The following is a 26,857-nucleotide window of genomic DNA, read 5'->3' as shown; positions in this document are numbered from 1 at the left end:
TCGATTAGCCCTCTTTTCCCTTTTATTTTTCCTTGTATGCTCCTTGCCTCCCCCAACCTCTCTCCAATCGTGTTGACCATCTGCATTTTCTTCTCATTGAAATGACAGAATAAGGAACAGGAGGCAATATACAGAGAGGTGGTGAAATCTCCCAACACCACTCGGATCTCCCTGGGCAAGAAAGTCAAGTCTGTGAAGGAGACGATGAGGAAACGCATGTCGAAGAAGTACAGCAGCTCGCTGTCTGAGCAGGTTAGACGGACCGATCTAGACTCACACATGGAAGTCCAAATATTATTAACCGCAGCCTCTCTTGTTTTAAGGAAAAATTAGTCATATTCAGACCTTGAGAACAACTGAAGCGTAGCTTTATTTGAAAATAAGTAGCGTGCCAAAAATAGGTGGTTTATGCTACATGTATGCAAGTGGAGCAAACATGCGGATGATGTTTGCAGTGGAAGCCACATGCTCTGTCCACAGGCTGTGAGTGGGTGGAAATATTTGTGTTAGACACAGAACAAAAAGATTTCGATTTCTCTCCCTGCGCTCTTCTTCTTGGACCCGGTCTTTTGGGTGGGGAGTGTTTTCTCCACGTTGAGCTCACACAATGGTGATGTAAGTGTCCCCCGGGCTCACGGTCTTCTTAGGAATTGAAAAGCGAATAAAGGCCGACTCGCTCAGTCTGGACCAATTGTAGGTGGGGCGGGCGTTTAGTGGCTTTGACACTTGTTCAGCTGTGGAATCTGTCTGGACCGGTGGGTTGTAACGCATTCAGATGAGCATTATTACTCAGAATAAAGTGACTATAGTTCCCAGACTTAGGTTTTTGATCAAATGTAAGTTAAAGACAATTACTACACCATTTTAAAGTGGACATATTTACTCCCAACACGTTAGCACAGCTACTAATAGAATGCTGCAGAAGACGAAAAGTCATAAAGCAGGAGTGTTAGACTGAAAATGTATAGTGTTACAATTGGTTTCACTTGATGTCTAAACTTATCTATTGAGCCAATTTGACACAGAACAAAAAGATTTATCTTATGGTTTAGATCAGGGGTGTCAAAGTCAAATGGACGGAGGGCCAAATAAAAAATTTAGCTACAAGCCGAGGGCCGGACTGATCGAATGTTCATTGAAATTTTTTTAAATGACGCATATAGTCTAGTTAACCTAATTGAACCTACTGAAAACCTAACAAATATATTCCAATATGATCAGATAAATAAAGCAATATTTTCTTATGGCTCTGTCAGTAATCTTTAATTTTCAACAGACACAACTGAAATATTTTTAAAATATAATTGGATTGAAATACAATAAAATAAAGTGCAAAAATCTATTAATCCACATATGTCAGAGTCAAGGCATTTAGATGTGTCGCCGGCGAATTACGGTACTGCAAATTTAGATGTGTCGCCGGCGACACATCTAAATTTGCAGTACCGTAATTCCGCCACACGTAGCGCTAAGTGGAAAAATTCCAACGGTTTCTGAAAGGGGAGACGTTGCACTTTCCAGCAAGTATCGGGTTAATACGGTAACTTCGCAGCTGCAGCTGCAGAGAATGTAATTAATCCGGGGGGCACTCGTTTAATAGACGGTATATTTCGGCAATAACTTGGTGGATATTGAAAGTTCCGGTTGTTATGGATACATGGGTAAGTACATCATCTCACAGAACATTTAAAGAACTACTTACAGTTCAAATAAGGAAGATACTTTTTTTCAGACGGGGTGCCGGCTTGCTGCGGTCTGCGGGCCGGTTCTAATAATAAATCAAGATCATCCCAGGGGCCGCAAAAAACCTTCTCGCGGGCCGGATGTGGCCCGCGGGCCTTGACTCTGACATATGTGGTTTAGATAAAAGCTCCAAATATATTTATGTAAGAGCAGAATGTATTCTCATTAATCAGGCATCATACATAATCGTCCCTTTTTTATCTAAACATCCCTCGGGTGTGAACTATACATGCCTGTGATATGGAATGTTGTCATAGATTTAGATCACAAGTCAAAAACATACCAGAATACTTGTCATCATGTTGCTTTTATAACACAGTTTGGTTTTTTTCTGAAGAGCCTCAAATGTAGTGAATTTTGACAGTTCTTGCCAAGGCGTTTCTGCTATTCAGTAGACCACAGTGCCACCTTGTGGATTACTTCAGCATGTGCAACTCATGATGTCAGACTTAAAACCAGTTGTTGATGGTTTAACAACCATCTTTAAGTATACTAAATAATTCTGTAAAGTCTAATTTAAAAATTGCAGAACACAGCTAGTTGTTACAGTTTCAAACAAATCTCTGTTGCTTCGATTTCGGAACGTCTTTTTACCCGCACCCTCTGTTGATCTCTCATGTTTCTTTTCTGTTTTATCTTCTCTTCATGTTCTATTACTCTGCCATCTACATTCCCTTCCCTTCATTTGTATCCTTCAGTCCAGTCCCGATGGAGCCCCTGGTTCCCCACAGTCTCCTCTGCCAGACACCGACTCCTTGGAGAAACCCAAACTGAAGGCCGGAGGCTCCGTGGAAAGCCTGCGCAGTTCACTCAGCGGCCAGAGTTCAATGAGTAAGAACTTGTTTTTGGGTTCTTTTTTGGAGACTGTGAGTGGGGAGACATTCCCTAAAATCATAGCCCCAGTGTTGGAATGAAAGGAAGTTCTTTGAATTACCCACTTTGTGTGTCTGATTTGAGGATGACAGATCCTAAGATTATAATATGGTTATATAAACAAATAAGATTTTGAATCCTGACTTCACCCTTTAAATCATAAAACTGCCAACTGTATTTTCACCTCTTGTTTTATTTTTTACTAATTTCATACCCTCCATCTTTTTTTTTGTCTGGTCTGTCTGTCAACAAATTTCCCATACGGCCGTGATTTGGTGGGAACTTTCCTTTTTGGTTTCCTCACCACAGACAGAAATGGAGTAAAAAAAAATTGGGAGCTGTATGAAATAACCATAACGTCCAACCTGTCATCATAAAGCTTACTGACACTTGCATTTTATGACAGTGTCCACAAATAGATGGTATTTAGAAGAAGGGTTTAGTCTGGAAAGTCTGAATTTAATTGTTTTTTTTCTTTAACTAAATTTTTTTTGTTGTATAAAAGGTGGCCACTGACAAATGTATGGGCATGTTTTCTTCAGTTTTAAATAAACGCTTATATGTGTGCATGTTTGAATTCAGGCGGTCAGACAGTGAGCACCACTGACTCATCGGCCAGCAACAGAGAGAGCGTGAAGTCGGAGGACGGAGACGACGAAGAGCCGCCTTACAGGGGACCGTTCTGCGGCCGCGCTCGAGTCCACACCGACTTCACTCCCAGCCCCTACGACACCGACTCTCTCAAGCTGAAGGTTGGAGACTTTCTACTCAGTTCAGGAGCAAAAAAGTCTATGCAATTTGTGCTGAGGAGTTGATGACCACCTGAGCCATCCAGCATTTAAAACATATACTCCGATTTCATGGAAAGAAGCATTAAAAAGCAGATTCTTTGTACATAGGTGCATGTTGTGAGTGCAGATTATTTCCCACATGATGGGAAGCATTGTCAGCTTACCAACTTGCAATCCGTTCAGCTTTATTTCGTACATGCAGAAATTAAAATAATACATGAGGGTGGTTTTACTTGTAAGGCTGTATATAACACTGTTGATAATTTTGTTGAAATTCGATTTTGATTGTTGCCAGCGTCACTTTCAGTACTTTTTTTTTTTTTAACTGACAATTGTTTGGTTTCCACAGAAAGGGGATGTGATTGACATCATCAGCAAGCCCCCCATGGGAACATGGATGGGTCTGCTCAACAACAAAGTTGGCACCTTCAAGTTCATATATGTGGACGTGCTGAGCGAGGAAGAAGAGAAGCCTAAGAGGCCCATTCGGAGGAGGAGGAAGGGCCGACCCCCCAAGCCCACATCGGTGGAGGAGCTGCTGGAGCGGATAAACCTCAAGGTGGGGTTACCAAGCGCGGCAGAAAACAGAGCTAATACTTAATTAAATATTTTTAGGCTACTCTTAGCAAATTTTTCAAAGTAAAACTATGTTTGCCTGCGAGACAAATATAGCCTGCCCAATTACAGGCTGCACTGCCTACGATATCTGATTTGACACTGATTCACAAACATTAGCGCCACCCATTGGCTCGACCGCACCCTGCTCCGGGCACACCATCATCTCCTCCCACCCAGTCAACCGGAGGGCCTCCGGCTCCGCAAATAGAAATAGAAATGAGACTTCCTGTGGCTTTGTCTTGTTTTGTCTCCGGCAAGCCAAACCGCAGAGTCGCAGATTGAAGTTGCTGGGGCCTGAGCTGCACATCTGCTGCTTATTAATCCATCACAACATTAGAGTTTAATCGGTCAGCACCAGATTCTTAGAGTTCGTGAGTTAAATTAGCCGCACGCTGCTTAACAACATATTTTAAGCCTGAATGCGTTTTATTACTTAGAAAGTTTTATTACTTCGAAACATTTTTTTTTATCGTATAAATCACAGTGTTCTGTGGTTTGACGCGCACGTCAGCTTAAATTAAAAAAAAAACGACAAACCATGGATTGAATAAGATTTACTTAACTTATTTTAATATTAACAGTGAAATTCAAATTGATCTCAGTAAGACCACATTTTTCTGACCATGTAGCTGCATCACTTTTCACCAAAGATTTTTAATCTTACCTCCTTACTTCTACAAGTAGATATAAATAAATCTGAGGCATCTAAAATACATGGTTTGCAGAGCTGTAGAACAAAAGTGGAAGCGGTTTGACTGATGTCAGATGACTTTGTACACACACAGTGAGTGACTTTTTTTTAATGCTGCATCAGGACACCGACTTTGGATGTGACCTGGGGTTACTTTGATTTGATTCTTATATTAAATGCCACGGCTTTCTGTTGTATAATAATTCTTTTTCTTCTTTAACATGTGATATTTGCATGTTTTCGTCTATCCACATCCTGACACAGGTTCTTCTCTCTCTCTCTCTATTTCATATCCTTTCCACAGGAGCACATGCCCACGTTTCTGTTCAACGGCTACGAGGACTTGGACACGTTCAAGCTGCTGGAGGAAGAAGACCTGGATGAGCTGAACATCAAAGACCCTCAGCACAGAGCTGTGCTGCTCACAGCTGTGGAGCTGCTGCAGGAGTACGACAGTGAGTAGAATAGAGCTCAGGTGTCGGCTTTTTTCGTTTGTTTACTCGTTTGCCTCCTTATGTCTATATTACCTCAAAAACAGACGTTGTTCAATGACTGGATGTCGTTCATACTTTACCGCAAGCACATTCGTAGCTTTTCAACTGCATGTTTTGTGATAAATTACTCTTGTACATCAGTACAAGAGTAATTTTGGAGATGTGCAATGAAAAACCCAAACATGAATCGCAATTTTCTGATTTTAAATTCGAAAATAAATTTTAAAAAGCACGCTTCACATTGCAGTTATGTATTTCCCTGTGTTGTCTCTCACTTTAAATCCCAATGAAGTACAAAGAAGAATGTGCTTGCAATGTGCAAAAAGATGAAAAAGTCTCCGTACTCTGACGGCACTTTTTCCCCTTGATTTTATTTTTTCCCTCCGTTTCCAGGCAGCAGTGATCCAGAGCGCAGCGGATTGTCAGGTTCCCAGGAGAAGCTGCTGTCAGAGGGCCGAGGCCTCGTGGGGGACTCCCCGAGGGATTCAGGCTGCTACGAGAGCAATGAAAATCTGGAAAATGGTAATGATTGCTTTACTTAGTCCAGCTATCTTACCCTGACCCAATAGGGTCGGGGTAAGATGCTTTATCACATTTCACTATTTCCCTCCTTCAGTTTCCTTCCCTGCTCCACTACTTTCTAAACTTTTGCATAATAACCTTCACTTCAAATAAGCTTCGATGCCAATTTCATCCCCCTGAGTCTCACCTTCTTCTCTTAACCCCTTTTCTTGTGTGGTTGCTTTAGAAATTAGAAAAGAAAACAAAAAACTTTGCTTTCACTGCACTCTCTTCACCCCTCTTTCCACCCTGTAGGCGTTCTGTGCCGTCAGTGCCAAAGTCCGGTTGTAGCTGTGAGGGAGCCCGGCTCCAGACCTCTAAGCCTAGTCCACCCCACATTGTTGTTGGGAGTACAGAGGGAGAGACTTGGCCCAGTACGCAGAACTGTTTTGATGAGGGCAAACTCCCTGCCCAGCTGTGGACATGTGTTCCCTACCGGCCCAAATGTGGCTGCCAGGCCTATAGATGGATATCAGGAAGATGAATATGATCTCGTAGAGTATTTCTGCTGAGGGTTGTGTGGATGTGGCAGGCATAAATACAAACAGACTAAGAACTTGCAGTGTAGTTATGTCAGAAAATGCTTTTTTTTAATGTTTCCTTTAAGTTGTGAATCTTATCAGTTATAAAACCCTTCAGATCTGTGCTTTAATTTATCTTTGCCAATTTTTGTGCTTATAGGTGAATATATTGCACAGGACAGTATGTGCCTAAAGTGATGAAAATATTTTCATTTACAGTGTGCAGATTGTAAAAGAGTGATTCTAAAAGATTGCTGAGGTCTTATTTTTTGCTTTGTTTTTCTTTTCTGGACACTGTTTCTCTGCATACGCCGCCTTCTGTCATTTAGCGCATCAGTTTTTCCAGCTTCATTTTTCATAAACCACTGCTTTATCTTATTTCTTTATCTTTACAACTCCAGGGTAGCTACTGGTTTCCCCTGCATGTGTACTGTGTCATTTGGGCACAACAGTAAAGTGTGCACTCTGCCAATATAGATCTAAAAAGTTGTTCAATAAAAATAATAAAAGGGACTCTGGTGCTGCTTTTTTATTTTTGTTTTGCCTCTTTTTCTTGTCTGTCTTTATTTTCCTTTCATGCCACTAAGCTCTTCACAAACAAACTGCATAACGTGTTTTAATATTCAGCATTTCCTTCTGTAATTACAGGCTTCCACAGCTATACTTCATTTACAATCCACCTATTTCTGATGCTTTTATTTGCAATTAAACCTAGAGATGCACCAACCAATTTAGTGGAAGATTTAAAAAAAAAAAAAAAAAAAAAAAAAAAAAGGCTTCCTGCAAGACAGAAAATTAGTTGGTTTTGCTGATTGTTTTGGTGATGAGTTCCAGTAGCAAGATAAGCCAAAAAAAGAGATATAATCCTCCAGTGTATGAGCTAAAACACCAGGGACATATGAACAAATTGAGATCGTACACCACTAGTGGTTTGAGACAAATTTGTCTGTAGAAATAGTTTTTGTACAAGTGGCAGCCATGTTGCACTTTGAACTCGAGGCTTCCCAAAGACCTTTGCCTCTCAAAGTTGGAATTACAGGTTTGGAGAGGCATAATTATTGTATTTTCCAAATGGGAACTGAGAAAGTCTGACTTCTTGTTGTCATAATTCTTGTCAGTCAGATAAAGCATTCAACAGAAAGTTTTGTCATACATGCAAATGTGTTAAATATATATACCTATATATATATATATATATATATATATATATATATATATATATATATATATATATATATATATATATATCTGAAGATTTTTGCAGAAGTCTCAATTCCTGATTTAAATATGAGTTTCTTCCTCATGCCTGTTGTACCTCCACTGTCTTATTTTTTTTTAACCCTCCTGAATGGAAAGAGCTAACCTTGAATCTTCTGTCTGCAACAACTTCAGCCCAGAAGATTAGTCACAGGACGGCCTGTAATGGAAGAGTCTAGTCTAAAGCTGGAGGTACAAAACTATTTATTAGTACCTCTGATGGGTTGTAGCTCATTACATTTGTGACAAGTACAGGATCGTACTCTATTTATATGACACAAAACACAGCTAAAGTTTAGATTTTTTTTTATTTGCTGCTGATTGGACAAGAGTCTGAGCCAGTCATATTTTCTGTGCAGCTTCAGTTAAATTTTACCAGATAAATTATTTGTTTTAGTTAATAATAGCATCGCTTAAGCTTTCGCTTTCTCGACTAAAAAAATCCAAATGCTGTGGAGGCCTGAACACTTTTCTCAAACGCGTCTCATTTCTCTTTTTAGATGAAGCACATCTTCCAAACTGTCATGTGTTCCGTTGAAATGCATTTACAAGTTTAGTAGATGGCTACTGATGTTAACAACAATACCAATGCTGGCTATTTGCATTATTTCTAGAGTACATTAATAAATTAGGATATTGTGATTGAATTGATTTAGCTGTCAGTAAAATATAAACTTCATCAAGTTTGTAATGATCTAAATGTATTTTAACTATAATGCTTCAAGAAATATCACTAATTATGCCCTGATACAAATTACAACTGAACTGCCTTTTGTAATCTCACATCAATTATTGACCTTAAAAACAGTCACTGTCCACCTGTGGATCTTCTGTTGGAAATCTGATATGAACATTTAGATACAGGGACCATTAAATATTTTATATCAGTGCTAATTAGACATTTTGTATCTCTCATGACACTTTTTAAAATCTATGTGGCCTTCCTCCATTTCATTCATCCATTTCGCTCTGTAAGCTAAAAGACAAACGGTAAGTTGTTGCATCCTCTTTCTAAAAGAGTCTCATCCAAGTATCTTTATTTAGGAATCTGTATTTTGGCAACAGCGAATCGGTCTCAGACTGTGAGTCAAAAAGCTGATCTCATTGTCACTCTTAGGCTCTTTAAATATTTGCCTATGAAAACCTTTGAACGTCAATAATATCTGATCGTTTTGAACCACTTGGTACTGGCTGACTTGGTAAAATAAGTAACAACGCAATGTTTGAGTTGCACTTACATTTTTCACAGACATTTTCTTTTGATTTCGTCAATAAAATACATTTCAGTAATTTATTTAATTTAATTTATTAAACGGTGAACTTTTGACGTGCACTCAGAGAGGACAGCAATTTCAAAAGAAAAATCAGCATTAATCGACTTGATGCTTTATTACAAATATGTTGTTTACCTAGCAATTTATTTTTTAAAAACAAAAATGTTTGTATGACCCTCAGTTTTAAGCATGGACTTTTATTTTGCAGGGAAAAACAGAAAAGCATCCCGTTCCAGTCGCTCTTCAGCGGGTATGCAGTCTCCAGACTACCCTACACTACCTATGACTCTTTCTACTGAGGCTCTGCAACAGAATGGCAAAAACCAGCGATCAAAGTTCCCTAAAAGTTTCTTCATCAAGCCTTCCCTGAAAGGCTTCAACTTACTGGGACTCCGCAAAACACAGAAGCACTCCCCCATCCCGGCCAGCCGCAGCTGTGAGGACCTTGATGGTCTCCCACAGCCGTCTGGACTCTGCAAACGTTCTCACTCTTTGGGAGATCTACACAACCTCGAGCAGAAGGATGATCTGAATGTTGTGGTTAAAACAGCAAAGGAGGTAGCCAACAGTCCAGTCAAGGTCTACAGGGAGGAGCGCTCTCCAACCCAAAAAGGGCCACCGGCTGTAAGTCCTAAACGAAGGTCTGTTAGGCCACCCATCCCCTCCCAGCTTCCTCTCCGCTACCAGTGCCCAACAGTCCAGCCTCCCAAACTTCCAGAGCCTCTTTCTAGTCCCACTCCAAGTCCTCCTGATTCTAGTGCTAGTGGGGAAAGGATCATCCTGACACATCCCAAAAAGCCTCCCATTCCACCTCCTGTTCCTGCCAAAAAATCCAGAGAAAGACTAGTCAATGGAGTCCGTCACCCGTCGCTCTCCCTGCCCTCCTCGCCGTCCCCCACCGCCTCACCTACACACTCCGCCAATCGTTCCCAGCCGAGTAGCCCCTTAGTCCGCAGCAGCAGCCCAAGTCCTGTCCTCAGCGCCCCTGCTCTCCCTGCTAAGACCTTCAGTCCTCCTCCCAGCCCTTGTGCCACTTCATCGGCGTCATCTATAGGCGAAGACTCAAGCTCCCCACCAGCTGTGCAACCGCCCTGGCTGTCGGATCTTGGTGGTAAAATGGCCGTGACCAGGAAGCTCTCTCACACTAAAACGAGTCCTGATCTGCACACCCTTCTGGAGCAACGACTGCAGGCTGAGAGCATTGATCTGACAGAGGAGCCTTACTCTGACAAGGTTAGAAAAGCAGCACTACAAAAACAAGTTTAGAAAATCAACCTAAGAAAAACTGCATGCAGAACACACAGAACTTTTGATTTCTTCCATAGCTATTTCTTTTTAGCTGCAAAAAATTTTAGATAAAAATTTTTGGGTCTGAGCTGACAACAAAACACATTCAAACCTTCCTCCAAGCCAGCAGGGGGCACTATAGAGTGCTTTGCTTCTTATTAAGAATATAGATAGAAAAGCAATTATGCTGCAATTATATTCTCTCAGAAGTCAGATATTTATTCTTAAAATAATGTCGCACCAAATCTAGTGATTTATGGTTGCAAATCAGAAAACAAGTGGGATTTATGAATGGTGGCATTGTTAACTTCTGGTAGCTTTAAAATATTATCTGCATCATGTTCATGAATAAATTATCTGTAGTGCAGTGCAAATAAATAGTTTGTACTTATATCTATCACTGATTTTTGTGTGGGCTTGCTTGGAAAGCTTCCACTGAAGCACCTGTTCATTTTGTTTTTCTGACTGGGAACTGGAAAACACTGACACCAAAAATGAACCGTTTATGTTTGTAGAGAAGCAAAAATGTTATTCTGTGTTTGCTGAATTGTTAATTAAATACAATTTACAATAGTTGTTATTATGAAATGTTAATCTATTTGATAGTTTAAAAAAAAAAGACAAATATAGAAACTGTCACATTACAAAGAAAATGTATACAGTTAACACAACTGAATGCAAAGCAAATTCTGCTCAGAACCTCATAAAACGCTGGGTCAGTTCTCTTTGGGTAAACTCACTAAAACATTTCCAGTCATATTTTCCACACTTCTAGGCTATACTTGTCTGGCGTCAAACTCCTTTTAGCACCCTCAGGGCTGTAACATGCTTAACTTCTCTCAGTCATAATTTGACTGCAGCTCCGTTCCAAATTGTTCTGTTTTATACCAATAAAAACCCAGGACAACAGGAGCAGAGCACAACCTAAAGCCTGTGTGTGTCTTGTTTGTGTGGATGCTTTATGATGTCGAGGTATTTATTTGCTAAGAGGTTGTATGTGTGTGATGATAAATACGCTGCCTGGAGTTGAGAACGAAAGATTGCGGCTTTGCCCTCTCTGTGATGCGGTTGAAACTGCTAAGTTTATGGGCTGGATCTCACCGAAGGCAGACGGGATCGTAAAAACTTTTGGCACTAGCCAGACTCCAGGCTCAGCCCCTCTGACAGGAAAACAAACACAAATTCAAACAGACTGGGGCATCCAGGGGTGAGGTCTGAAATAGTGTCGAAGAGCTCAAAACAGCTCTGCGGGATTGCTGTTCATCAGCAGTGAAAGGACGCAGAGTTGAGAGGCACCAAACTTTGCTAAGCTCCTACTAAAGATTAATGTACCTGAATCAGGGCAAAGGGAATGAGGTCAGATATATATATGCATGAAATAAACTTTATATATTTGCACTTTCCATATTTAATTATCCATTTTCCGCACTTTTCTACTATATCTAAAAATGTCCTACATTTCATACATTTTCAGGATTGAGTCGGAACCACTTTCAGTGGCTGCAATAAAATCTCCAATCAGATATTGATGCCTCGTAGCTTTTGATGGATTCTTTGTTGATGAAAGTAGGAAATGGGATAAAGATGGGATACAGCCGTCGGTTACCTTCCTTATGCATATATCTGTTTGAAAACAAAACAAAAAAGAAACCCAGATTCTTTTGGGTTAAAATGTTTCCATTTTCTTAACATGTTCTTACCATGTCCCTCTTGACATTCTTCATGCAGCACGGCCGATGTGGCATTCCACAGGCACTGATCCAGCGTTACTCTGAGGACTTGGAGCAGCCAGTCAACGACGTGGCCTCCAGCATGGACCAACTCAGAGTGAAAGAGCTACGAAAACAGCACCGCATGGCTGTAAGGCAACGTGTTATTTGCCTGAAAATTATTACTGTAAAATAATTTTAATAGAGAAATGTTGTCTTGGAGATGTTCGAGACAGTTTTGAATTTATTTTTAGCTAGTGGCAATGAAGATTGTCAAAACTGTTTTTTTTTTTTTAAAGGGTCTTATTTACCATTATTTCACCATAAATAAAATGATTGGGGACTGTAAACACTCCCACAATAAAGTCCCCCCAATGAAGGACATTACTGTCCCTCAGTGGGGAAATACTGTATATTCAGAGTGCACAGTAATTTGAGAAGTCCTGTAAAACTATTTCGTTCCTCCATATTTCAGATCCCCTCCGGAGGTTTGACAGAGATGTCCCGGAAACCCGTTAACTTGGGCAACATCAGCACAGTATTTGATTGGCTCGTTTACATTGGTCTCCCCATGTACGGCCCATCTCTGGCGGCGGCGGGTGTTGACACGCTGAGTCGCGTGGCCTCGCTAACGGAGAGCAGCCTGAGGGACGCCGGGGTGCGGGACGAGAGGCACACCCGCCGTCTTATCAGCGAGGCCCGACTGGTCAATGCGCACAGAGGAGCGCAGTCCTAATCTCAAGCCCCAGTCGCTGTTTCAAAACATAACCTGGAGGTGGCCACACAACAAAGTGAGCACAGCACTATAGTACATTCAAAAAGAGCTATTCCTTCTTTAATGTTTACGGCGTTAAGAGCCAAGAGAAGATATAAGATGCCTTTAGAAAAATAAATCAAGACTGACTGCTCTGTTGGTTTTCTTCCATTCTAAGGACATCCCTAAAGTCTTCAATTAAAGATTTTGATCTGCCTTTGAGAACGATAGCACACTCTTTGTAAGATTAAAATTATTTTTCTTTTTTTTTTTTTGCTGAACTATATAAATGGTTTACTTCCTACATATTCCATAGCTGAAACATTTTTTTCATTTTTTACGGCAAGGCAGGTCAAAGTCTGAATGAATGAGCCCACGCCAAACAGTGGATTACAGGTGGCTTATTTTGTACCATGTTTCTGTATTATAGCACAAAGTACAACTGAATTCCAAAAGGATTTATACGTTTTATTTTGCGTTTGCTTTTGGAAGGTAGAAGCCCTCTTTCAGGCCTGCTTGTAGTCATTTAAAAAAAAAAAAAAAAAAAAATTAAAACAAATGATGTCTTTATATTTCAACTTTTATGATGCGTCTTTTTTCAAGGCATACCATGGTGTGTGGCGAGTCTTACAGAAAGCTTTGTTTGCTGCAGTAATCACAATCAGCTTTTACTGAAAGTACATTCCTCGATGTGGAAAGGGACACTTGAAATTGCCTTACCAATATGAATGAATAGCTACAAGAAGCTGTGCAAAAACGTGCAGGGCTTTTTCTTCATCTGATTGTGTCTGTCAAGAAAACTTTTTTTTTTTTAAATATATATATATACACAATTCCTTTGGTGGTGCACATGGACCAAAGAACAAGATGACAAGCCCCCCCCCCCCCCATGTTGAATCTCCCTGGACCATGTTGGAATACATAGAAACTACGTCTTGCTAAAGAAAAACAAAGATTCAGCTGAGATCTTAGCCATCACATGTGGAATCCCACCGGTCCGTCTACACATTGGTGAGCACATTCAGGAATTAAAGCTTCTTGAGGAGTATCGTCAAACGTTTAATCAGTGCCGGCGCAGGATCGGACCTTTGCCACGCAAAGACGGGAATAAACTGTCAAGCAAACTGTCTCAAAATTCAGGGACCTTCTGAGGGGAGTCAGACTGTTGGAACGTTGTTGAGAAGAAAATGGCTAAGAACATTGGGTTGTGCACTCTGCATGAAACTGAGCAAAACAAATATTTCCCCTTGTGCGTTTCTCACTTGTTTAAAATCATATCTCTCGTTGCCAGTACTGGACTGAAGACTTATCCCATCCGTTTGTTTCGTTGATGAACTCTGACCAGCTGCTGTTGCTGAGCTTGTTTCTGCAACTGGCCCTCGATGTGGTTATTTGATGCCTTCTTCTCTCATCAATCAAAGTGGTGCTCTGGGAAAATGAGGATGGAGTCACAGTTTAAACGAGTAAGACCCAGGAAGCGTTCTGTAAAAGAATGAAAAATACTGACACTGTAAATGCACTTTAGGTGGTTAAACTAGCGGTTTTATAGGTAAGATTGGCTACATATTTTCACAGGTCCCTAAATGGACATGTATGTCAGGTATTGTAAAGGGTTTTAATGAGTTATGCTGGTATTTTTATTTTTATTTTTTTGTATTAAGTTCCCAATGCCAATTTACCAACCACGTGTTAACCTCCAGTTACTCATTTTCAGCTTTTCAGTCTTACAAAAACTAAATTCTTGATTGCATACATGAAATGCTTTGCCGAAGTTGCACATTCTCTATGTGTAACTGATGTTGTATTAATAACTTATTTCTTTTTTTTTATTCATATCAACTGTAATTAGCTGTATCATATAAATAGCAATACCTTCCTGCACATTGCTCAGTAAGGAACTACAGTATGTATTGTAAAATACGTGTACAAATGATTTAATTTGGTTTTCGTCTACTTAATGATTGTCCATACAGATTTTGCTTGTGTATTGAAACAACAAAAAGTAATGTCCATAACTATTTGTCTTTCCGAAATATAAATAATAAATTGTTTCTTGCTATAGATTGATCATCTAGCAGTTTCTCCCCTTGATATGGGTGATAATGCTCTCCAGTGGAGAGTCTCAGAATTGTCCTGGAGGCCATAACTGTCCAATGAGTTTAACCATTATTCTTACTGTGGTGCATTTCCACGTCCATTCAATAAGGTATGGGCTCCTCCTAGTCTTGGGCATTTAAAGGGAACACAAAGGCACCACCTAAGCTGGAAGTGCAACTGAAAAACAGGCAGTAAAGGAAGGATGTGTTCATGACTCATTTTTTAATATTTTTTTAGTCAATATAATAAACTGGGACACTGCAATTTTGCACAAAGACATTTCTAAATAATAGGCTAAAATTAAAAGCATGTGGATTTGCAACAGAAGTAATATAATAGCTTCTTTTATTTAAAACCCGTCTGCTAGACGTACTGTATTATTATCTTATATTGGCTTTTAGTAGCAGCACTTTATTGAAACTAAAAATAACAAATTATCTGTGCCCATGTTTGCTTTTTAGCACCATTGTTCTGTTGGATTATTATTATTTTTTTTTAAAGAATAATCATTTTGGAACCAACATTAACTCTGCAGGTTGCCTTGGTTTGGCTCTTTTAGTCATACTTCTGTAGTCAAAAGCACTAAAGCACTTTTTCCTCTTATTCATCTTGACTCTTAGATAAGCACAGACCAGACCTGGAGCCCCACAGGGTAATATTTTGTCACAGACAATTTTACTCGCTTTACATTTATCTGACTTGATGCCTGGGAATCCTCTGACTTCATTTGATAAGAATTACAAACATAATGACATTCCAGCATGCACTAATCTGCCTAGATTTTGTGTTACTCCGATACAGCTAAATAAATACAGTGCATTGCAGGTATGTAACCTGTTCCTTTTGTAAGGACACTGTTGTCATATAACTTCTTCCATGTGATTTTTGACAAAGTGTATCTGAAGTGTCTGTAAAGTGTTTTCAGGGTTAAGGAGAAAAAAAAAATCAGCTTTCTATCACGGCCAGGCCCAAGTATTTTTCTCAATTCACTTTTTCACACTAATTATTGCTAGAAGAAAACTGGATTACATAGCTGCTTACTTCTAAAGCAACTATGTAATCCACTACGTTTAATCCAAATGTGGTAAGACATTTTTTTTTTCACATGTGCATTGCTAATGAGGATTACAAGTTCTTTTCAATAAGCGTCTTATCATTTTTATATTTATTTGCTTAATAAGGTCCTACAACTTAAACTGCGTGTGTAGAGCAAATTCAACGAAACTTCAACTGATCGCGTACCATCTTATACACACAAATATTTCAGACTTTACTTATTTTAGCTTTGTTAGAAGCTTCCTCAAACTACGCGGGCAGCATGAATGTTGCACATGTTTTGAACATCAGAACATGTCTTTCCTTTCCTTTCCTTTTTTTTGGTGGATTTGGTGTTCATTAAATATGCCGTTTATTTATTTATTTTTTTATGTGTCTCGCTTTTAAGCATATCCATATATTTTCACTAGGATTGATGTCAGCACCATTCCAGAAACTTAATGAGAGCCTCCCTTTAGCAACTGTAAAACCAGTTTTGATGTGTTTTGGATCACAATCCTGTTGCTACGCACATCCATAGCCAAGTTTCAATCACCTGAATTGAGCCATCCTACTGAGATTAAATAAAATTGTTCAGGACTGTTCAAGAACAAAACAAAAGCTAAAATGCGTCGTTAAATTTTCAATTTAAATATGCAGTTTAAATTGGAGCATCGTGTAGAGTTCTGACTGACACTGTACGGAATAAAGCTGCACCACCCACCTTTGGAAGGTGTGATATAGGGTGTAAAAGTTCCCCGTAGATGCCTGCAAAGTTAATAAACATTGGGAGTCACAGAAAAAAATGTGATTTGGAGTAGTGGTCCAAGTGAAATCTACACCATCAGACGACACAATAAACATCTGTGCCAGTCTGGCTGCCTTGCTTTGGTCTTAAACTTTGGAAATACAACTTTAGCTGCAGAGCTAGCAAATTGCTGCCTGTTCCACAAACCCTTCTTAACTGGGGAAAATCCATCAACTCCTCAAAATTACTATTCTATACTTCATTAATTTTGCTCTTTAAAGCCAAATTGTTTTTTTTTTTTATTAATTATTACTTTGCTTCCTTGACAGCTGTCACCCTGGAGGGCTGTTTACAAAGTAGTTATGAAGAATCTCCTAAATGAAGGTGTGGTCTAATGGTGGGTTCTGGTACTGCTGTGGAAAAATTTATAGTTCAAACAAAGGTTGTAACAACTGGCCTGAGGGGGTAGGAGAAAGTTTAAAACGCATTCATTTTCATTTTCCATTCATTTCTATTCCCTGGCCCAAACCCTGAACCTAACCCCAAAACAGCTCTTCTGCTTGCCGGGGAATTGGGTCCCCACAATAATGCAACATGCGTTAGGAAAAAGGTCCTCGCAGTGTATCAAACACAAGACCACACACACATACACTTCAACATTCTTTTGTCTGCTGTCTGCAGCAATATTATGTCATGCCACTTTGATTTAATTACATGTGAAATGACAGTTTCAACTAGGTTTGACTGTTTCTCTTGGTTCAAATCAAATCAGATGGTTTTCTTTTACATGCACAATACATTACTGCAGTGTAGTTTGTCTACTGATGATCCAGAATTCTGCTGCAGAAATACTGACAAAATCTAGAAAGGGAGCTCACACCACATTAGTTTCCAAGTCTGTTTTAGATTTCTTTTTAATGCATCTTAAATAACTTTTAAATCATTAACGGTCTCATAGTCCCCCTATATTTGTCAGACTTGATCTTGTTGGAATTCTAGAAAAGATTCATTAGGATTTTAAGTCTATGCTACAATCATAAATTATAACACATTGAATTTTTCCTTTCATAGTAATGCACATCTTTGACTGAAGGAAAATAGTTTTACAACATTTTAAAAATAAAAATCTGAAATGTGTAGCGTGTATATGTGTACAGCCCCCATTACTCCGACACAGCTAAATAAATACAGTGCATTGCACTTAAATCACCTGCTTACTCTGAAGACACAGCCACAGTGGAATTGTTTAGGTTATTCTTATGAGTGGCCCAGTCAAAGCCTAAGTGAGTGACAATGGTGAGATTTGAGATATTCTGCCTGAGCTTGAGCAATTTTGCAAAAAAAAAAAAAAAAAAAAAAAAAAAAAAGGATGTGGACAATTTCCATGTTCTCTATGTGTAAATAGTCACATCACAAAGGATAATTCTACAAAATACTGATCCAGGGGTCTAGAAATGAAAATCCATTGAACTTTTCAGACTTTTTATTTCTTAACGCCTGAAAACCTTAAATGATTTTTCCATCAACTTCACAATTATGTGATACCTTGCCTTGATCTACAGCCTGAAACGCAAACATAAAATAAAATTAAATTAAAAATATAAAACGGCTTCTACAGTCAAAGTTCAAACCCCACCAACTCTTCATAACAAATCCCTCAACAGACACTGGTAGGCGCTGTTTTACACTCCCCAATCCACACAAAATATGAGGTGGACGTTTTCCTGCTTTCCACGTTCAGTAATCTGACACCGAGAGCCTCAGAGGAGAAGGATGAACCCTTAACTCTGCTGGAAGGACGGAAGGAAGGAACACTCATCCAACGAGAGGCAAAGAAGCAAGGACAGAGTTGGAGCAAAGCGCTGACTCCCATAAAAAACAACAAGAACCCCGTGGCAGCAGCAGCAGCAGGAGGAGCAGCAGCAGCGGAGGAGATCCAGACTTTCTTTAAGTCTCCAAAATTGACCTGTTTCACCCCATCCATCAAATGATCCTAAAGCGGCAACTTTCACTCCCAAGAGGCGGATGGGTGACTTTCCACGTTGCTTTGTGAGGAGGAGATGATGAAGAATTTCGGCAGCAGTCCCCTTCACAACAGCAACAACCACCAGACTCCCAACCACATCAGAGAGCGACACCACCGAAAGCACGGCTTGCTCTGCGCTCTACCGTGGCGCTTCTCCTTGCGAGGTTATGGTTTCTGCATGGCTGCGCTCTTCCTCTTCTGCTTCGGCTCGCTTTGTTACCAGCTGAACGGCGGGGCTCCAAGAATCCTGCTGGACATCAGGCAGTATCTCGGTAAGAACTTTTTTTTTTTTTTTTTTTTTTTCCCTCCCATCTCCAGGCTTTGGTGCTGAAGTTCGCCATCAAGCGCATTTTGATCACTTGCAGTTCCACTTAAACTTGAAAAGTCTTAACGGGATGTTTAAAAGTAATTACGTACAGTATCACACATGAAGCCAACTAAAAGCGACGTCAGGCGCACCGCTGGGAAACTATCATTTCACGCAACTTTTACATAATTCCACTTTTTGCTGCGCTTTAACAGTGCTGAGATATTTTTAGTTTGACGTGTCTGAGCACGACTGGGGGCTCAGATGTGTTCTGATTGCTATTTAATGTGCGTGATAAGTGACATGTCCTGCTGAAGATTCGCCGCGCTCCGGACACGCAGCGCTTATTACGCACGGCTGGAACCGCTGGAACGAGGGGCAACTCTTGCAACTGCTTCTGACATGAGACAGACAATTCAGATAAATAGTTGCTTGTAGGTCTTATGATTTATACTTTAGAAGTAGATTAAAATATATCTTAAGATTTATCTTAAATGGTCGAATTATTTGTACTTGGCCTGAAAGACCCTTTTTTTAAAGCTGCGATCTATTAACAGTGGCGCAACTCATCATAGGCCAGGGGCGACCGCCCCCTTCCTCACTCTCCCATACATCTGCAGCTCTAGAGAAAGAAAAAAATATTTCTTGCACTTAAATCACCTACTTACTCTGAAGACACAGCCACAGTGGAATGGTTTAGGTTATTCTTATGAGTGGCCCAGTCAAAGCCTAAGTGAGTGACAATTCACTAAATATTCACAAATAATTAGGTGAATCATTTATTTTATTATTATTTTGTACATGCTTCTCATATATTATTATGAATAAAATATTCTCTTTTTTTTGGTAATCTGCAGTACTTTACATATATAAAATAATTAAATCTGAGTTCACTACATCATTAAAACCATTAAACAGTAAGTAAAATTTGTTTTTATTTTAATTTTTACAGGATGTGTGTAAAAATGAAAATGAAAATCAATCTGAGCTCTCTATTGTTTCTGCTTATTTTGATTGATGTAGCAGGCGATTCTGTCTGTGCATTCAAAATATTTTCTGAACAAAAGAGATGGATTCCGCCTGGCACAAGAAATAACGGTTGGACATTTACAAAGTTTTACTGCGTGGATGTAAAAACCTTTTTGTTTTGCATCATTATTGAATCATCAGATGTTATGTATTTTTTATGGTTTCCCAATCAAAAACAATCTAAACATTTATAGTAAATAAATAACATTAAATACTTCCAGTACATCAGATTTTTCTGGAAAATGCTAACCGTGGTGATGAGAAATTAGTTATATAAAAAAACAATACATCTGGCATTATGTAACTGATTTCCTGTGAATCCTGTGCATTGTGAAATGATTTTAACTCTAACTTTAGCTTGTGGTTTAATGTTCATCTAGGAAAATTTGTGAAATGTTATCTTTCAGTTTTAGTAAACCACCCTTAGATTATAAGTAGCCTCCATGCGACCTCCCCTTTTTGGTGGTGTCCCTTTGCCTTTCTAGAGTACTAAAACAAGTTTGTTTACTTTTTGTGTGAACATATTGGATCTTTTGACCTTATATTGTTGCCCTGAGCAGAATCATTTGCCCAGGAAATTTACTATCAGCAAATTCCTCACTAGGCTACACCTTTGGCAGCAGCTGGAATGTTTGTGTGCCTCTGTGTGTACGTAGGCGTGTGTTGAAAGGAGGTTGTGTTCTCTACCTACTACTCACCAAGAGCTTTGAGGGCTTTGTGACGTGATAAACATCTGGAGCAGAATGAGAGTCACTTACAACTAATCCCTGGGGTCAGATTGGTTTCCTGCAGACACACACACAGTTCTTTCCCAAATACACACGCCTTCACAGAGCAGCTGGCGTTGTATTGTCCAAAACGCAGAAGCTCCGCTTCACTCAAAACACAAACAAAAGCAACAGCTGCTACATTAGTGTATTTTGCTTGGAATGAAGTTTTGTCTTAGCTAGGCTTGTAAGATGACATTGACCTGCAAATGTCTTTTTGTAACATAAGTATTTCTTCATCAGAAAATGTAGATATTTAAGTGCACTGACAGCATGCAGATTTGGAAAAAAAAAATGGTTAAATTTGACATGTCAGATTTGAGTGTTAGTCTTTTGCTGAGTGCACACTTTTTGTGTTATCAACCTGCTTCGGAACCTAATATGAGGAGTATGTAGACATCCACGCCTGGAGCAAAAAAGACCCCTGCTGTCCAGTGGAGAGCAAAACTTCCTGGTCCGACTGAAGCTGGGGATGCAGATCAGGTCAAAAAAGTAACCATATATCAACAGTTTTTCATCACCATTGAAAAAAAAATAAAAACTACAATATTAGCAAACTGTGTTAGTGAATTTCCTCATTGCACCAGGTTGAATATAGACAATTATTTTCTGCAAATAGTTTTTAGCTTGTACTGCACTTCCTTTAAATCATTCTCGTAGTCTTGTTACTTTACACGAGGAATATTTTCTGTTCTGTTTTGTGGGCTGTTCCCACGTAAAGGTGAGGATTCCTAGTTGTGAGAAACGAATCTAAAAAAAAAAAAGAACAATTTTAGGTGAGTAAAGTGTGATTGTGTGTTTCTCTTGGTCAGTCGAGGAGTAGACCAAACAGACTCTGTTTTGTTCAGCCGGATGGAGAGGTGGGTGTTCAAGGACGTCACTCATCGTGTAGTTGCAGGAACTAGAGCGGTTCACAGACCTTTAGACCTGGATTTATTGCCTAGCTCTTGCTGCTGAGTGTTGCCAATCACTAACTATGTCTAACACCTTCTCAAGTCTCTTTCTCTATAGACACACATTAGGATCGCTATGGCTACTGTACCAAAAACGCTCATATTTAGTTCAGTTTAAAAGTGGTGAAGATGTGAATATTTATGTAAGTGATTATTCTTACATGTCTCTTTAAAAGCAGTCTACTCCTCAGAATAATTTAATAACCTTTAGATCTTTATACAATTTTTTTTTATTAAGTTTCAGAAGTTGACAGGTAAAATCTTCAATCTTCAATTCTGTTCACAATTACACAGGTATGTTTATGAATAGGAAAAGGCAACATTTTTGAGCAAAGTGAAAGGAAGCTTAGTTTGGCTGGTGAGTAACTCACATACACCTAATGCTTTTTATTATTGTTTTTTTTATAAACATGTTAAGGAATCTGAAGCGGATAACATGTATTTTAGTTATAGTTTTTGCATCAAATGCACTAACAAGTGTTTGTCCATTAGTTAATTAATTACACTTATAGTAAACTACACATTGGCACTTTATTACAGTACACTTTGTCAAACATACAGTACTGGTGGAAGAATTGTCATGTGGGAATCTCTTTTTAGTGCTGGGAGCTGCCTTGAGATGAATAGAAATATTCTTAACTGTTGTTTTCTGCACAGCTTTTCAGGAGTTTCTCTGTTTCTCACCTGTAACTGTGTTTAATGTGCCGTCTTTGATGAAATAAATCAACGATTTAATCTATTCAATAATTGAATAATATTTTCCTTTTTTCCTTTGTTTTCTTTTTAAATCAAATACTGCACCAGTAAGCTCCACTGTGACTTGCACTGCTAAAAGTGTTCAATTACATCCTGCCCACGTCTATGTTTTCATATTGTTTGCCATCATACACTGGTGAGGAAAGTGACACACGAGCTGCACATTTTCAGGAACGTTTCTGAGCGAGCCAGCCATGTTAGTGTGAGTTTTGGAGCAACCCTTCCACCCAGCCGTCCAACACACCCACTTCCTTTTAAAGGATATTAAAAACAAGATTCCCTTTCAAATTATCATTTTTTTTTTTGCTTTTAAAGTGGCAGATTTATTGGTGTTGGACTCTTTGCGAGAAATGACAGAACTGCTTTCTTAAAGTAGTTTATTAAGTGTCAAATTGAATTGAAGTCAGGGTGATGCAAGCCCAGGAGTCTCACAGCATCTTGCTGGTTGCCAGGTGTGCTCCAGTCTGAGCTTAAGTGAAGTTGGTCATGTGGAAAATTGAACGGCCACTTTGCATTTTTTTTACTTACTCATGCAACATTTTAGCAGGTGTCGCAAGACAACATATGCGCACACTTCATACTTAAAGCAAAAGCTGCAGTCTTGGATAAGCTCATCTTTAATATCTTGCATCCATGTAACATTTGTGGCTGCCAGATCCCATTAGAACGTGAAAGCAAGACTGTACAGTCTACTTCCTCTGTAGCTACTTTGCATTCTACCTTCTTAACCTTCTACAGACTCCCCAAATGACTCTGAACTCTTAATGCCAAAACAATCAGATGGGTTGTAATTTCCCGCTTGCTAAACAGACAGCATGCCCTGGTAAATAGAGGTGAGGCTTTCACTGTACATGAAGCCAACGTAAAATTTGTTGGAACCAGCTCCACATTGCCACTCGTATAACAGGAGCAGCTAGCATCACCGATTAGCATCTACAGGCCTGGCAGGGTATCGTTTGCATCTCCAGCGAGACATGCAAAACACTAAAGCAACACACGCCAATTATCTTTCATTAGTGTATTTGTTTTCGCCACATGAAAAGAGGGAAAACGGAAAGAAAATTAGCAATCCACAAGTTCTCCAAATGTGCCACTGCTGTTCAAGACTTGCTGAGTAATGGTAACCCAGGAGAAACGCCTGGCAAATTGTTAGGCAACGGTTTGTGACTGTATAAGTGCTTGGATGCATTATGTTTACTATATCTGCAGAGAGTTATGTATTCTGATCATATGGTCAAAAGGAGAAGTTGTTTTGTAACTGACTTTTCAGAAAACCGGCTATTTGTAGAAAGGGTATGGAAATCTGTTGCAGTGCTGTATTTTTAGTGTTTATGTTGTTAAATTTAAGCTTTCAAGTTTAACACCACGTTGCCTCGAATGGAACTTTTTCAAAGTTTACCACTTACCAGAGAAATGAGCAGGGTAGAAAATTACAGCAAAAAAAAAAAAAAGAAAAAAAAAGGCCCTGCTAAGGAGGAAGACATTTTTTATTTACTAGGAACTTTCAATGGAGCGTTTCAATACTTCATAATGACCTCTGAATTAATCATATTTAATTATTTTTTTTATTACCTGTATCAACCTGATTCACTGAAATTTGCTGCTGTTTTTGCTGGTGGTGTAATTACAAAAGTAGTCTTGGCTATTTATTTTATGCTATTATAAACAATCAAACCCCACAGCAGAGGTTTTGTAAGAAACGTAGTTGCCTTGAAATGTGTGCCTTACATCAGTCAGCTCTGTCCGGTTTAAAACCTGTAATCTATATCTGAGTCCTCTCATTACAGATCTGCTTTGCCCTTCCTCATATCTCTTTGTTCTTGTAGCATAATTAGAAATGTTCTTTCGTGTCTCGGGAGTGCGACATCATTCGGCATTTTCCAACAGGATGTTGGCGCAATGCAGCACCATCACCAGCATGGTTTCTGTCTGTTGAATCGGTTGATCAGATATTTCCCAGGTTTGTCACATAAGTACAACTGAAATTTCTTAACTTTTTTTAATTGTATTACTTATTTTGAATATGTAGATGGATAACTTCTCACTTATTATAAAATAACATTCATTTCACAATATCAAACAAGACCTTACGGAAGCCCAATAACTATAGAACACTATAACCAAAGGAAATAGCTGGCATACTCAAAGGAGTGAGAAGAATATTGTTCCTCACCCCTTTGTTCAACTAAAATAATTATAGGTACCCATGAACTGAGACCAAGATGGAAAACACAGCACATTACCCACAGAAATTGCTTGTTACTATGATGGAGATGTTAGAATAGAAACATGTTTTCCGGTGGTCAGTGACATGCTTTGCTCAAGAAACTTTGATTTTATTCTTGAACGCGTTTACCACGACTGCGCTCCTCATCTCCCGGCAATGAAAACGTATATAGCAGCCTTAAATATACAGCGGGGCAGATAGAGCGACAGTGCACAGCCCATGTTGTTTAAACCACTACATTCTATTCAGAGTAACTGCATTTACTGCCAATTTTTTTTTTTTTTAGATGCTTTCTCAGTGAGAGGTTGATATCGTCTTTGGCACAGATGAAATGTGACTAAGTTCAATGGGGGTTGATAACTCTAATAGTCTAAGCGACATATCACATGAAAACATTCAAATTCAAAATTTTACACTCCCAGCCTTTCAAAATCATTTTAACTGAACGGTGGCTGTTCCCTGTAGTGAGGCAATTCTCTTCTCTACCAAATATTTCACCTCAGTATCAGACTGTTGCCCTCTTCTCTGAAGCCCATTTTTGCTAAGCATTCTGTCTTAACAAAGGTGCTTGAAGGCTTTCCTTTCAGTGTATGCCAGTCATTGCTAATATTCACAGTCACATGCAGCTGTTCAACATGTGAGTTTTACAGCACAGGCTCAAGTCAAGTCGAATTGCTTTGCATACAGCACATTTCAGCAAAAAGGCAGTTCAAAGTGCTTTAGATTATAAAAACACAAAAACAAAAAGTCACAAAAATATCATACTGCCACCAATTTGACAACAGACACCGTCTTTTGTCCAGTGTCATCATCATAAACATCATTTACATTGCAGCCATATATGTTTCCATGAAACACAGCTGCATCTAAGCCATATCATTGTAGACTGGAGAAAGTATACTAATCAGATGTTTGGGTAAAGTATATTTGGTGAAAACAGAACAATCCAAAGTTATCAAGGTCTTAAAAATCATACTAACACAATTTCCAATAAAGTTTGTGTTTAGCCAAAACTACTGGGCTACACCAGCAGAACATCTCACTTGAGTCTCACCACAAATGGATAACTGTAAAACAATGTCCAGTGACTTTCAGTTTCAGCTGCAATATTCATGTAGCAGAATCAGAATTTGGTTTAAACTGCACAAAGCAGGTTTTTACTCCAAGCCACATACCATCAACACACCATGATTTGTATCACATGGTCCAGACTAGTTGAAGTGTTTTAATGGTTTGGTTGTGATGAGGTCAAGTTTGCTGTTGTTCCTCAGACACTACTGCAAAAGCTTATGGTCATCTTGCCTGATTCACTGGCCTAAATTCAGGCTGCTTTGTTGCTATGCTCTCTTGTTTATATCCCCTTGCATGCCTTCTTTGTTCATCAGCACCTATCTCCTGCACCAGACAAAGGTTTTGGCAGCATGACCACAAGTTTCCAAAAACATCTGTAAGATATTTCATCCATATTCTCATGATTTCCTAACTACTTCCTAATTTCTTTTCCCCTTGCACCTGCCCCTTCCATGTAAAGATACTTTCTTGGACATATATATGAGTGAACAGATGTTTTTTAATAAGCACGGTGCTGTGGACTTGACTAAAATGTACAGAGCAGAGCAGTGCCACTAGGTGCTTCGAGTGTGTGGTACTGCCAGCTGGAACGCTTGTGCCTCTAATCACTGCATGCAGTCCTATTACACACAACCACAGGATTTCGAAACCGCTGTCTTTCTGAAGTTTCCTCGATCACCCCTGACTACCTCAGTCTGTTCAAACATGTATTTCTGTCCATACTTATATAATCTGAGTGTGAGTTTGCAAACTTGTAATATTTACAAAGTTAATGGTTTAGTTAGTTCGGACTTTTGTTTTCTTCCTTCTGTAATGAACGTGTACTCTATCCACGGTCTACGTTTCCTGACGAGTCCAAAATTGGAAGCTATTATCATCCTGAGAAAAAGGATTTCTATTTCTTTCTCCAAGCCTTTGTTTTACTGTAAGTTCTTGTTCATGCAGTGTGCAAGTTTGCTTTTCTATAATTAGCTGCTCACTTTTAGTGAGGCTGTTCTAAAAGGCTGAAGCAAACCGCTGACCACAAGCTAGCGTAGCTTAGCCACATTGCTAAATTACAGAGCAGCTTTTCTTTTCAAGGCTGGGCTTTGCGGGGCCAAAAGTCACAAATGGCAGCCCAGTGCACTTCAGTAAGAAGTTCAGTAGCAGCACATGAACAATGTTTAGAGAAACATCTATAACTGTAGATAGCTTGTTGATTCCATTAAGATGTACATGCTAAAATGTAGCAATGTAGCGTCATTCATACTCAAAATATCTACAAATAT

General features: G+C 39.2%; 2 protein-coding genes across 10 annotated transcripts in view; both read left to right on the top strand.

Moving 5' to 3' along the window:
• sash1a (SAM and SH3 domain containing 1a) overlaps positions 1 to 14,634 on the top strand; it is a 166,695-nt gene extending 152,061 nt beyond the window's left edge. For all 9 annotated transcript variants that reach the window (XM_088001771.1, XM_088001770.1, XM_088001768.1 and 6 more), the window contains 9 exons: positions 109 to 252; positions 2,442 to 2,574; positions 3,199 to 3,368; positions 3,757 to 3,966; positions 5,021 to 5,171; positions 5,604 to 5,732; positions 9,032 to 10,056; positions 11,839 to 11,970; positions 12,295 to 14,634. In XM_088001771.1, coding sequence (XP_087857897.1) covers positions 109 to 252; positions 2,442 to 2,574; positions 3,199 to 3,368; positions 3,757 to 3,966; positions 5,021 to 5,171; positions 5,604 to 5,732; positions 9,032 to 10,056; positions 11,839 to 11,970; positions 12,295 to 12,555 — 2,355 coding nt within the window. In that variant the 3' untranslated portion in view covers positions 12,556 to 14,634. The remainder of the gene's footprint in view (positions 1 to 108; positions 253 to 2,441; positions 2,575 to 3,198; positions 3,369 to 3,756; positions 3,967 to 5,020; positions 5,172 to 5,603; positions 5,733 to 9,031; positions 10,057 to 11,838; positions 11,971 to 12,294) is intronic.
• An 83-nt stretch (positions 14,635 to 14,717) lies between these two features.
• Positions 14,718 to 26,857, top strand: part of usta (uronyl 2-sulfotransferase a) — a 48,593-nt gene continuing 36,453 nt past the window's right edge. The window contains exon 1 of the mRNA XM_015012748.2: positions 14,718 to 18,751. Coding sequence (XP_014868234.2) covers positions 18,514 to 18,751 — 238 coding nt within the window. The 5' untranslated portion in view covers positions 14,718 to 18,513. The remainder of the gene's footprint in view (positions 18,752 to 26,857) is intronic.

This window comes from Poecilia mexicana, unplaced genomic scaffold (assembly GCF_051168715.1).
Source record: "Poecilia mexicana isolate PSO_F unplaced genomic scaffold, ASM5116871v1 scaffold_21, whole genome shotgun sequence".
NCBI classification, from domain to species: Eukaryota; Metazoa; Chordata; class Actinopteri; order Cyprinodontiformes; family Poeciliidae; genus Poecilia; species Poecilia mexicana.
Note: the sequence above shows the minus strand (reverse complement) of the source record. Positions and strands in the feature narration are given on the sequence as shown.